The sequence below is a fragment of the Vicugna pacos genome, chromosome 15, assembly GCF_048564905.1.
Source record: "Vicugna pacos chromosome 15, VicPac4, whole genome shotgun sequence".
NCBI lineage: Eukaryota > Metazoa > Chordata > Mammalia > Artiodactyla > Camelidae > Vicugna > Vicugna pacos.
In genome coordinates this window covers 16031789-16045500 of record NC_133001.1, presented here as the reverse complement: position 1 = coordinate 16045500, position 13712 = coordinate 16031789, and the positions used below count along the sequence as shown (strand labels likewise).

The following is a 13712-nucleotide window of genomic DNA, read 5'->3' as shown; positions in this document are numbered from 1 at the left end:
TGCAGGATGTCTGCCAGTCGCACGCTGGTAAATGGTTAGTGACTGGCTCCTGTCTCTCTGGGATTGTGTGACTATGCTTACATACATGTAAAAACCCCTCACAATTGATTCTCCAGAATACTTTCATCGGTTGTCGCTGAACTCTTGTACCTATAGCCAATCTATGGTTGCAACTAATCCATTAACATACTTCCACCATGAAATGTTGGCTGATATTTTTTACAGTAAGATGAAAATAAAACTGTGTATGTTAGAATTTCACTTGTTTGCCAATGTTACCAACAACTTTGCTGCACTATTTATGGTTAGAGATGGTGCTGGTTGATCAGGATAGAGGCAAAAAAGATGTTTTAAATCACTGCCAAATTACTAGTTAAGAATCCTTTTCCTACAAATAATTGATTTCCTATATATATGCAGACATTTTTTACTTTTAGAAGGAATCCCAATTAACAGATCAGTGGTTATTCTTGGAGAAAGGGATTAGAATGAAAAAAACTTTCATTTTTTACTTTCTGTACTGTTACCTTTTCAAACAGCATATATATTACTGTAAATGGGGATTTATCAGGGTAATAAACATATTGGATCATTTTTCCCCCTTCTCATTACTTCTATTAAAAAAAGCACATGAACAAAACTTAAAAGTACCCAGGATTAAGCCCTAAGAAAGTTAACAGGTAAATGTGAACTTTTTTCACCCCCTTTATACAGGTTTTTCAACAGTGTGAGAAATAATAGAACGTTGGGGAGGAGATAATGGAGGGCAGTAAATGAATCTGCTTTTTGAAACCAAACATTTTAATGTTTTTATTAAACTGTGTCAATACAATTTCAAGCAAATGTCAACTGGAAGACCAGGCCCAGAAATCCACAAAGTAAACAAATCTTCCAAACAATAAGGATGCCAAGGTGCTCTTCCACTCCAGATGCATTATTAGTGGCCATGATGGCTAGTGGCCATGATGGCGCCAGTCAGCCAGTGTTACCCGGATTACCGAGTGTTTACCTGAAAAAAAACAAAAACTTAAGTTTCAAAACCTGTAATGACAGATTTTTAAGGATGAAAGATGTTTAAGGCAATTGTACAAATCTACCTATTTTTATAGATGAGAGAAAACTAGAAATATAAACTGTTTTCACCCTTAATGACTAGCAAACTAACAACATTTACTGCTTCCTACCCCAACTCTTGAAAACAAACAAAAAATGCCTTTTTGACTTTGTAGGGAAGTTCACAACCTATGTATACTTACCACATCATCAATTTTCAGAATGCTCCGGACAGTTTCAGTTGCTAGAGTCAGTGCACTGACTGAAACCAGCAGAGGCTGAACAACCAGTTCCTCCAATATGTTGGAAATACCACCCTGCAAGTCAGTCCAAGTTGCTTTTAGTGTTTATAATGATACACATGGCCAACTACACTACCAGTATGCCCTAAGGCCTTTCAAACTTAGTTTTCCCCTGGTCTAGTCAAGAGTAAGATACTCCCTACTAAGCTCTTCTCTACACTGTAGGTTGTACTTCAACTAACATTTGGAAAAATTGAATTAACGCTGGATTCTGCCTATCCTCACTCTAAAACAACTCCTTGTAAGTTTCTTTTATTTAAAAGTATTCTGACAAAAATAAGATGATTGTAGTTATTAAAAGTAATGAGACTTTAAATCATCTCTGAATCCTAATTCTGAATTTGGCCAAGTCTGGTCTGCCCTGCCTTTATATCTTTCCCACTTTCCACTTTCAGATTCTTACTGCCACTAACCTAGTCACCTTTACCCCAGGATTAACAACAGGCAATTCTGTCTCCAGTCTTCCGGCCTCAAAATACTCTTTTCATCATCTTAGCCTCTTTTTTTTTTTCTCTTCTCACCTTAGATTAAAGATTAAATTACCTTTCGGACGTTAATGCCTGTAGTTTTTTCTCCTTGGGCATGCCGGTTTCTTAGTTCTGTTACTGTAGAAATGGGATTCAGGCCAGCATTTTCAGCTAGTGTAGATGGAATGACTTCCATAGCATCTGCAAAAGCACGAACGCAGTAGGCTTCCATACCACTCAATGTTCGTGAATATTCAGTTAACCGTAGGGCCAACTCTATTTCTGGAGCACCACCTCCTGCAATAAGAGCTCTGAAATTCACAAATATATTTTTAGCTTATTTTATCCAGTAGAAAGCTATATTAAAATAATACAGTATTTACACCTTAAAAATCAAAATACCTATGTTTTTATGCTCAAAATGTTACTGAGTAATTTAACATTACCTTTTCTTTACTAAACAGCGAATAACACATAGGGCATCATGAATGGAACGCTCAGCTTCTTCAATCACCAATTTGTTAGAACCACGAACAACAATTGTAACTGTTTTTCCAGGGCTTGCGCAGCCTGTAATCTTTAGTAAACAAACTCCTAATTAGGTATTTGAAGTAAGGGTTGACACAAATAAAACCCGCCACCCAACAAAAAAACCTAGGTAAATATAAAAGCTACTAACTGTAATACTGTTACCTTGAGCAGTTTGCCAGAACCATTTAAATTGACCTCCTCAGCTAACTCAGCTGATCCCAGCATGTCAGCAGTGAACTGGTCAATATGAGCAACCGGTTTGGTTCCAATCGTCTAGACAGGAAAAATAGTCAAATCCACAAACTGAGATATTTGAGTATCGAACATTTTCACACATACAGATGTTAAGAATATTTTACCTTACAAATGAATTCAATGTCTTCTCTTTCAATATCCTTAACCACCATAATCTTCATTTTGTTCAGGAAATGTAATGCAAGATCACTAAGAGCATCTCTAAAATACAAAATCAGTGATTATGTCAGTATTAGGTTAAAAAATTCTTTCGCTATTCAATTGCTTTTCAAGGTTTTCATAATTTTACGGTTATTTAAATGGCCAATTACCAAACAATTTATTTGTGAAAAAAGATGCTTTAAGTTTACCAAGTTTATGAGCTCAAAATTCTTAACTAAGATTTCTAATGGATATTTAAAATGCACCCCAATGATACTACTTGTAAAACACACAATGAAAGATAATTGTTAAAATTTTCTCAACACTAAGTAAGTATACCTCTGACAATTAACTTTATCAATACTTCAGGTTTTTAGGATTGAGTATGATTAGTTCAAGACCACAAATTTACACTTTCCCACAAATTATCTGGAATGATCCTCCTGACAACCCTGTAATACTGGAAGAGTGGATATTACTATCCTTGTTTTACAGAAAAGGAAATTGAGTTTTGAGAGCAATTTACTCAAGGTTACTAGCTATTACATAACCTGAGATTAGAACCAGGTAATCCAACTCTTCATCAAGGTTTCTGTATCAAGAGCATTTGTAGTACTTTCTGGCATAATGTATTAACAGAGTACATGAGACTGTGTCTACCTATTAGAAGAAAACATTGAAAACAAACAAAAAAGTTCACATTTCAGAGAATTCTTTCAATCCATGGACTAGCTAGCATTCCCCGTGGAACTTCTAAAATTTCAAGGAACTTTAAATAAATGCCCTTTTTAGCTGGTTAATTTTAGATCAAAGTTAGCTTTCTACTTGATATTAAGGGCCTTGGTCTAGAAAGATAACACATCTCACACTTAAATATCACACTGGGAAGAGAACTCACATTAGATCATTTACTAGAACAAAACAATGCCCCCAAGAGGAGATTCATTCCAGATTTCTTTGTGGTTTACCCACCTCAAATGTTTCTTTAAAAATTGCTAGAGGGGATCCAAAATCAATTATCATTAAGAGATGAACAAAATAAAAAGCCCCACACCTTAGGATAGACTTCTGTATGAGAAGAACATTACATCCTGTTTTTTTAATTTGCTTCACTAAATTTAGAATATAGGCTCTCTCCTCCCGCAGCACTCGGTCCATCTGGACATAGTCAGAAACTACTATTTGATTGTCCATCTGTTGATAAAAAGAACATTATAATTTGCATTTTAAGAGTTGTTTAGCGAAAAAGTGAAAGACTTAATGAAAATACTATGTACAGTATAAACACAAAGAAAATTGTACCAAATAAGAAATTATATATACATGCAGAAAAAATCTAGAAATACATGAAACTTAACTCAGGCTTTTTACTTTCACCTATACATCCTGCTGTCTTATTTGTAGTTTTCACACTTTTGCAATCATAAAATATAAAAATGATTATCCTGTTTCATGAGTATGTCAATTCTCTTCACACAAATTTATGTATTACTAATTTCAGTTGCATTCCTTTAGTCTATGGCTTGTTTAAAAAAAAAACTTGTATGCTAGAAGCACAAAGGACAAGTATTATTTATAACAAAGATCTACACATCAGCATTAATTTTTACATGGGTTAAAAAAAAATTAGGGAAATGACTTAGCAAGAAACCTCTACACCAGCACAATGTAAAATGAAAGCAAACCTTAGTGAGGTGACAAAGATCAACCACCCCTTCAGGGAATGGTATTTATAACTAATAAATATGAGAATACATCAATAAAAAAAGTTTCTTCAGAGTATGGACAATAAACTGATTTTAAAGTTCTATTCCTGCAAATGTAGGACAAAAAATCTGCCTGCTACTGAAGGATGGGTGAAGATTTCTGTTTTCAGAAAGCTAGAAAGAATCTGGAAATTCTATTTACACTACAACTTTTACATAACCTAGTTGTATTGTTTCATACATATCCCTATTGTTTTGTCTTCATTTGTGAATTAAGTCAATGATCAATTTCAATAAATAACCAGATTATAGATTTATGATGTTTGGCATCTAATAATTTTTACTTCTGGTCTCAATTTTATTAATTCTTTTGAGATCTATGCTTTTTTATCATAGCATTTTCTGTTTTTGCAATAACAAGCAAAAGCCTTCATCATTAGAAAGCCAAACATATAAGGAACCAATTTCAAGTGGTTCTACTTACATCTGTTTTGGGAGCAGATAAGCAAAACTGAATAAGCCCAATCTTAGCCTTTTCAACTCTGGTTATGCCAGAGTTTGCCACTTTTTGAGTAAGAACCAGACCTTCCACCAACTCACAGTCATCAATTGTCCCACTAAGAAAAAAGAAAAGAAGATAGTTAAGAGGAAGTGGAAACCTGTGAGTTTAGTAGACTGCTAACAGATTAAAAATCACCAGTCTGATAAAATGTGCTTCAGTCTCACTCACATTTATTAGTGCCCCATTCCTGAAACTCTCTGATCACACCACCGCCCTGCCATCATTAGGTAGTATAATTTCTTAAGATTCTCAGATTAATACAAGTTACCATGAAAACAAAACAACAAAACCCCCCAAAGTTCTGTGATTTTCATCTAAGTACTTTTCATTCAACATATTTATTTTTGGCAACAGCTTATGTTTACTTTCAAAATTAATTTTTATTAATTAAAGTTGTCATTAGAGATGCTTACCCAAGTTTCTTAACGATTTTAATATCTCTAAGATCTACACTAGTAGCTGTGGCTGGGTCAATCACTTTCATCACTGCATTCACACTCATTGGAGAAAGGAGACTTGAATATTGAGAGACAACCTAGAATTATATATATAAAAAATTAAGTCAAGGTCAGAACAGAAAAGTCCTAGTTCTTTAATAACAAAGATATTTGAGAAGTAATCTCATTCACTTTTTTTGGGCAGTGTGGAGAGCATATGAGGAAACATTCCATATATACTGTCTTTCCCATTCAGGTCTGTCAGTCACCAAGGGTACAAAATTAAAAATATACACTTGCTTTCCTCTTTTATTAATAAAGTAGTCAGGACTGACTAGATTACTAATAATTCTACAGGAAATCCAAAAAAGTAAATTAATGTTATGTTGAGATTTCTTATCTAAAATGAACTTGTGATCAGATGTTATAAATGTGCACCCCTAATACTGAGACACTGATAAAAATAGCTAATATTTAACACTGAGCACTTACTGTATGTCAGGCAGTGGCATTAGCACTTTACATTCATATAAACATTCAATCGTCAGATGAAGAAGCTAAAACATACATCTTAGTTAAGTGGAGCCAGAAATGAACCCAAGCAGTGTAGGCTCTACAACAATGCTTGTAACCATTATGATATTCTGTCTGTATTAGTTCTGAGGACATTCATCAATAATAACACTGAGTATCACCAATACTATCTAGCTTTTCACTTAACATTCAAAGAAAATGTGTATCAGTATAATGCCGATGAAAAGGAATGGGGTTGGGGGTATGACACATGACATAACAGAAAACGGGTGATGAGTTCCCAAGAAATTTAAAGTAACATCAAACATTAAGTCTGATGAATAAGAAAAGAAAAGTAGCATGGATATTAAGAGATGGACCATGATGGTAGCCCTGTCTTGGGTTCAAATCTTAGCTCTAACTCTTATTAGTGAGTCTTGGATAAGTTAATTAACTTTACCAGACCTCTTTTCCCACCTGTAAAATGAGGATACTACAACTTATCCAAAAGCCTTAAAGAAGTAAATTTTACTTGAACTAATTCAGTTACACAAACTAGTTTAGTACCTAGTCATTCTTGAGACTTAAAATTAACATTTATGAACTGTACAGCATCAAAAACCACTGCATAAGAGTTGCAGTTCTTAATGAACCTTAAACTGTAATTTTATAATGATCCCTTAGTGCTTGCCTCACCTTTGAGTTCAATGAAGTAGTCGCACTATTTAACAAAGTTTCTCTGTCACTCAGCTCCACAGGTCGAGACATGTCAGTCAAGATTTCAGTACCCTTTTCCAAAGCCTTCTGGAATGACTCAGAAATGATGGTTGGATGAATCCCTGTCATTTGTGAAAGGCGAGTTATTTAATCATAACAGATAAACTACATATTTGACATGAGTTAAAATGTTTCTATTCATTAAGATTTCAAAGCAGTTATAAATTTTAAGCTATCCTTAAGTATAAACTAAGCTTCAGTCAAATAGTAATGGCTTCAATACCCTTAACTGATAATATGTCGAATAATTTATTTCCATTTAATTTGGACTAGATCAATTACACATTCATGTGATATTTAAGACTAAAACCACTTTCATACTGTTCACAACTCTACAAATCTACGTAATAAGTAGAATAAGTGACTGGAGAGTCACTAATATAATCAAGCACTATTTACCAAACAAGAACTGATACTTTCGCTTCCAAATCACAGTCCTCATCTACAGTCTTAAGTTTAGCAACACTACCACCATTTGTTTTTAAAAAGCAAAATTTTCTCAAGTTCCATTCAAAAGGAAGCCTAGCAAAAAAATAAAACAGAAGCAAAAAGAATTTTCTAATTTATATGATAATTATTGCAAAATTTAATCTAAAAATTCCTAAATAAAAAGTTAGCTCTTCCAAGTTAAATTTTAAATCTCATATTACTCAACAACTTTTTGCCCTCATTTGGTAATGGACATGTCCTATGTCCTACCTACCTTTCTGAAGAAGCTTGGTACAGGAATCTAAGAGAGAGCCAGCAATAATGACTACAGATGTGGTCCCATCTCCCGCTTCTACATCCTGAGCCTTAGACAACTCCACCAGCTAAGTGAACAGAACATGTCTCAATGAGAAATGAGAACCCATAACATCTAATTCAAATGGCCTTCACATCAATTTCACATACAGATTTGGATTATTATCAACATCGTAAGATTCAATATACTCTTAACTTCTGATCTGTTGTCCACCTTGGGTTTCATTTAAAAATGATGACCTATATATATTTGTGGCAAGCAAAATTCTACTTATAAACTTTTATATACTTTCTCTCTAAAAAGCTACATTATGATTTCTAGTTTAGACTATGAGTTATAAAATTTTTCTTCCCACCTACTTAAAAGAACTATAGGTATCCTATCCAAGCTATGAAATGCAGCATTCCAGATGAGAGGAAATTGTTAGTTTGGAGTCCTTGGCCAAGTTTATCTAAAGTGACCCTGTATGAGCATAATCTATTCATTTTTAGTCATCTTTAACTAATTAAAAGGGACTTTTAACAGATAGGAATTTCTTTCTAAGCAATTTGTTCTTGATGTGGTGACTTCTCACTTGACATTGGAATCATCATGATGATCCTTAGCTGAATTAGCAACTGTTTCTAATAATAAATGTTAGTGCAAGTTTAAACTAAAGATTTATTTTGCTCTCTTCCAGCTAACATCCATGGAACCAATAATTTGTACAATTTCATGTTTTCATCTCTTCCTTCCTCATCTATATGGCACACTACTGTGGACAAGGACAAGATGACTCATGTTTTATTACAACTTGCAATGAAGACCATAATGCTAGGCATACAATGCATCTTAAAAATATGCCTATTTAGCATTAAAAAAGAGAAAACAATTTCATCATGCTTAAACATCTGATCAAATAAAACAAATTTAAACTGTTTACCAAATATCAAACAATACAATTAAAAGAAACTCACCTAAAAGTTACACTTACCATTCTGGCTGCTGGATGTAACACCTGCATTTGTTTCAGAATGGTGGCACCATCATTTGTAATGGTCACATCACCTTTTCCATCTTGAATCTGGAAAGTTTGTTTTTTTAAAAGAAAGTATATATTCAAAATATATTGTTGTTTCAATATATTCATATTTCAAAAATTGTCTTTACCCATATTAACGGGAAACTCTTAAAGCTCAATTAATTTTAATACTTATTGAGAACTTAATTTACATTTGCACAGTGCTTAATTTCAAATTCTTTTCCTTTACATAGTATATTGATTTAAGAATATGCAGTAAAAGTCCAAGTTTACAAGTGAAATAGTTATTCCTACTTAAAAGTTAAGAAATTGAGACACTAAATGAGGGGTAGAAAAGATAAAATAAATTATTGTAAGTGTATAATAACTATAAACTATAATTATTGTCATTCCTAGATTCATACTAATAAGAAACAATACCATGAATCCCCCAAAAGACAGCACCAGAATGTGACACACAATTCTTATAGTCAACACAGTAACTTGTTTCTAGCATCATCAACCAAGGGCAACAGCATTACTAGCAGGGACACATTTTAAAATATCCAGAGGGAATGATGACCTATAATCATCCAGACAACCCTCCATATAGTTTTCTTTTCAACGTTAACTAGCAATGAATTTGAGTGTATATTGCTCAGAAGTTACTGAAATGCGTCTGTTTTAAGCAGCCAGCCAATTAAGCCAGAAGTAGGGCTGAAATCCCATATATCCTTGTCAGGTCACAGAGTTACATCAATAAGTAACACAGAACTTAAGCCCCAACACCTACCCTTCCTATGCTTTCCATCTAATTAACTACTTTTGTGTATGCACTTTCATTGTTTAAAAAGCATTAAATAAAATATGAATTATAGTTAGGTCCTATTCATCCCAAAGTAATCTATCTCCTTCTGAATTCCCTAACGGCATATCTTAATCATCTATAGAGATCTTGCAGTATGGACAGTAGCACTCAATAGTAATGAATGATTCAGCTTTTTACCATTTTATCCATTCCTTTTGGTCCAAGGCTTGTTCTAATAGCATCAGCAACAGCTATAAACCAAAGGAAAAAAGAAATCAAGACTCTTCCAAGAGCAAAGCATTTCTATTCTCAAATACTCATTTTGTCCTTATCTGCATATGGTGCACAACAATCTGTCCACTAAAGAAAACTCAATGTCTAATAATTATCTACTGGAAACAGAATAATTATTTTACTCTTTTAACTGTACAACACTCACCCTTTGTTGTTAGAATCACTATACATGGCACTTGTACTCTACATATGGCAGAATAAATTTTGAGGATTCACTTACTCTTCGTTTAAATATCAAAATGGTACAATCTAGTTATGTGCGCTCACTGAGGACTGTACTATTTTCTTCATTTCTTAAAACAAAAAACAAGCAGCAATAGGACAGGGTAGGCCTCGTAGCACACTGTATAACTACAGTATAATTTCTGAGGGCAAAGGTTTTTGTTCACTAATGTGAAGCTGATATATGGATGGCCCACAGTTTAAAAAAAACCCCAAACACCTTTGACCCCAAAACAAAATCAAACAAAAACTCCACAAAAAAACAAAACTTCAAAATCTGAAATAAAAAAACAAATCCAAAAACCATAGCTTTTAGTCATAATTATATATTAAAAACCATCTCCATATATATAGCCTACCATTCCAAAGTTACCTGTTCTTACTACCTGTCCATGAGCATGTTTCTATTTTCTTAGTCTACTTATATTCTAAGAGATTGCAACTGATAAACAGTACTCAATCCCCTTTACTTTGACAAGTCCGGGGCGAATGAGTAAACCTTTCTCTTTTACATATACCATTACACCCCATATACACAGGTCTGAGATTGCATCCTATGTATATTTGTATACTCCACAACTAGCATAATGCTCCCCCATACTGTGTAAACAGTAATGCATAATCTTAGAGAGTCTGAGAACATGTAGTTTAAAAATTATACTGAACCTAAGTATTTCATAATTTTAGGCTGCATTTCCTAATCATCCAAACACCATTACCCTTTCAGGTGATCTTAGTGGACTCCTGTGGTCATGATTCTACAAGCAGACCAATTCACTTTAAGAATGCCCTTATATTCATTTACATGAAGATTCAAGAAAGACACACTATCCAAAAAATTAAAAATTTTAGACTGATTATCTCTCTGAAAGTGTCTGAAATTTAACATACTGTGTGGCATGCAGTATTATCTGTTAAATACCTAGTGCTGAATAGACTATAACTACTGCTACTTCTTTTGTGTGTGGTTTTTGACGTCAACCAATGGCACTGTTACCTTCTTGGAGCCAAAATGAAAAAATGGCTCCATGAATTACACTAAAGATGTACCTGGCAGCAGCTTTTCTAGACCACTTTGTAGGGTTTGTCTGACTTGGGCACACTGGTTATGCCCCTGTGCTCTATGAGCTCTCCTCACTTAAGATGTAAGGATGAGGCTCATAGGTAATTTAGGTGGTCTTTCCTTCTTGTAGGTAGTCCTCTCTCATCCAGTTTCAATCCTCTGTGCACCAGTATTTCCAAAGTTAATCAAAGTAAAGGTACCATCTTGTATCTCCCTTGTGTCTTGAAAATCTACCATATTACATAGCTTTTTTGGCCTCCCCAGAATCTATCCAACATCTTGTTTCTAAAGGAATAAATCTACGCTTCAACTATGCTCCCCAGGTAACTATTCACTAACTTTTATTTCCAGGTAAATATTCTTTTGAACTTCCAAACGATTCCTAAGCTTACTCATCAGGTCCTTTTGACCTCACCAACTCATTCAGACCCAAATGAGAACCTATGCTCTCTTTTTCCACTGTCCTTCCTCCAATGCACCTGCTGTTTTAGAATCATCACCACACCCTCAGTCACCCGGACAGATAAGCTCAAATATTTGTAAGGCTGTACTTTATATATGTGGCTCTTCATATGGTTTATTTAATCCTTACAGCAACCCTCCAAATTAGCTATTACCTCGTTATGCTAAAGGAAAATCTGTAGCTGCGGGAGTTACGCCAAACCCTTTCCAGTATACTAGGCCCTTCAAAATTTGGCCCACTCTGCCTTAGGATTTCACCTCTCATATTTTCATGCATCTTATTCTCTAACCCGAACGAAATACTCACTGCACCCAATACACAAAACCAGCAAAATCTCTTTAAGCCTTTGTTCCTCACTTTTACAGGTAAGAAAACCTTGTCTAGAATTTAAAGGTCAAAGCCATGAAGTAATGTGACAGAAGGGAAACCAGTTTTCTTGAATTTCACCAAGGGCCAAGTTGTTCTCCTTTTGCTTGTGCTCTGTTAAACGTGCAGAGAGAACATCGAGCACAATGTAGCTCCTCATAATTTTTCTCAAACAAGACTGGTAAGTCGGTTCCTCACACTTCTGTACAATGGGCCATGCCCCAATTTAAGATATGGAGAGTCTACCCAAATTCGTTTCAAAAGCTGCGCCGAGAGAAACCTACTTAAATGCTTTCATTAGACAAAAAACCCCGAAAAAGTATTCTGCAGATAGTCTACCAGTGGGCGGCTGCATGCGGGCCTCAGCCACTTTTTGAAGCATGATGAAGGAAGCACAGCCCAAAACGAAAAATTATGGGCGTCTAGGCCGCAGAACAGGGCAAGCCCAAGGGCCTCCATACTTGGGGTCGGGAATCCTGGGCAGACAACAGAAAGAAGATTCCCCGCAACGAGCTTATTCAATGGGAGGAACCAGAGGGGTTCATCTGAAGGAACACAAAGCGAGCCATGCCCACCCCAAAACCCGGTGAGTGTGCGCAGCTCGATCCCGAGGGACGCGGCAGAGGCAGGGGGAGCGATACCTTTGGCCGCAGAGATGTTGCTGAAGCGGATCTGGGCTGGCTTATCGCGGTCCTGATAAGCGCTCTTCCCGCGGCCACCGGCACCCCCGGCCGGCGCCCCGCTCCGAGGGGCCACGTTCTCAGGCATGGCGAGCTTAGCTGGGTCTGAGCGCGCTCGGGAAGGACAGATGGACGCGGATTCCGCGGACAAACGGTAAGAGCCCGCTGCCTTCACGAAGCTTCCAGAAAGCGGCACCAGCGCCGGGAGAAGGAGGCGGGGGCGGGGAAGGGGTCCTGATTGGCGGCGCGGCGCCGGGATGACGTAGCCGGCTGCCCGCTGCGCGCCGGGTGCGGGAGCCGCACAAGGGAGTTCGGGGCTGGCGGGGATTGTTAGGTTGGCGGGTGCTGTTAACCCGGGGCCCTGGGGGCCGCGGACACTCTGGACGGACTCCCAGAAGTAGAAATGACCAACAGCGATTGTAAAGGCGGGTGTCGAGACACCCACGTCTCCCCACTCCCAACACCTCCCGGGCGATGAGGTCCCTTCCGTTAACTCAAGCTGGACCCGTCCGAGGGTGTGGTCCGCCTTCAGGTTACGCCCGAGTAGGTAGGGCTGAGCCTGTTTCTGCCAGCGTTGAACCCGTGTTTCTTCATTTTGAAATTTTATTCATTTTTCGGAGTAAATACATTTATTGATATCCATTTTCTAAAATTCAATGAAATAATCTGTAAGTATAAAAGCATTTTTTTAATATCACCATGGTCTATGTAAATACTCAATCAACAGTCGGAATCGTTTGCAGGAAGCACTCCAAGTCACGCAGGTTTACAGACCTGAATATAAGTATTTGAGTAAACAGTGGCACTTACGTCCTCTAGTGGTCCAGTGCCTTGGAGTATATGACTACTGGGCATGTGGAGTAAAAATGTTAATATGTTAAGTTTAAATCAATGGAAAGGATATCAACCTTCAACAAAAAGAAACAATTATGAATTAATATCCTAGGTATACAAAGTACCACAGTTGACACTTGGCGTCAGAATCCTGGAGACGAAGTATGTTTATCAACAACAATCGTGGCGCCATGTGCTCTCTTGAACACCCAGTGTACAGTCCACCAGTGCGTATGGTCATTCATGGTCAACGAAACAGCAGTTCTTAAAGAATCTTGATGGCTTAGAATAAAAGGTGTGTGGTGCCTGATATCAAGTTTAAAGAAAAGTGAACTAAATATTTCAGTGACAATACGTTTCTCTCCTAGGAGGAGGAGATTGTGGGGAAAACAATTTTTAAAAATTCCCTTTGTTACAGTGATCATAATCATTTATCTTATGTAGGATAAAAAACCTTGACGTCTGGTACCCAAAACACAGGTGCAAAAATTCT

General features: G+C 36.4%; 1 protein-coding gene across 1 annotated transcript; it reads right to left on the bottom strand.

Annotated features, from left to right (window-relative positions):
* Positions 1-778: 778 nt before the first annotated feature.
* CCT4 (chaperonin containing TCP1 subunit 4) lies at positions 779-12616 on the bottom strand. Its single transcript, XM_006201489.3, has 14 exons — positions 12347-12616; positions 9496-9548; positions 8463-8552; positions 7448-7556; positions 6664-6806; positions 5431-5552; positions 4940-5072; positions 3804-3943; positions 2713-2809; positions 2516-2626; positions 2269-2399; positions 1899-2133; positions 1257-1370; positions 779-1009 (listed from the first exon to the last, which is right to left on the bottom strand). Exons 1-14 carry the CDS (start codon positions 12471-12473, stop codon positions 995-997), a joined length of 1620 nt encoding a protein of 539 aa, XP_006201551.1. The 5' UTR covers positions 12474-12616; the 3' UTR covers positions 779-994.
* Positions 12617-13712: the final 1096 nt, after the last annotated feature.

Excerpts from the sequence above, each read along its gene's own strand:
- CCT4 (XM_006201489.3), bottom strand. The coding sequence starts at position 12,473 with ATGCCTGAGAACGTGGCCCCTCGGAGCGGGGCGCCGGCCGGGGGTGCC. Across the intron at positions 8,553-9,495 it reads CAAAAGGAATGGATAAAATG|ATTCAAGATGGAAAAGGTGA; the intron begins GTAAAAAGCTGA and ends CAAACTTTCCAG. Across the intron at positions 7,557-8,462 it reads TACATCCAGCAGCCAGAATG|CTGGTGGAGTTGTCTAAGGC; the intron begins GTAAGTGTAACT and ends CTGTTCACTTAG.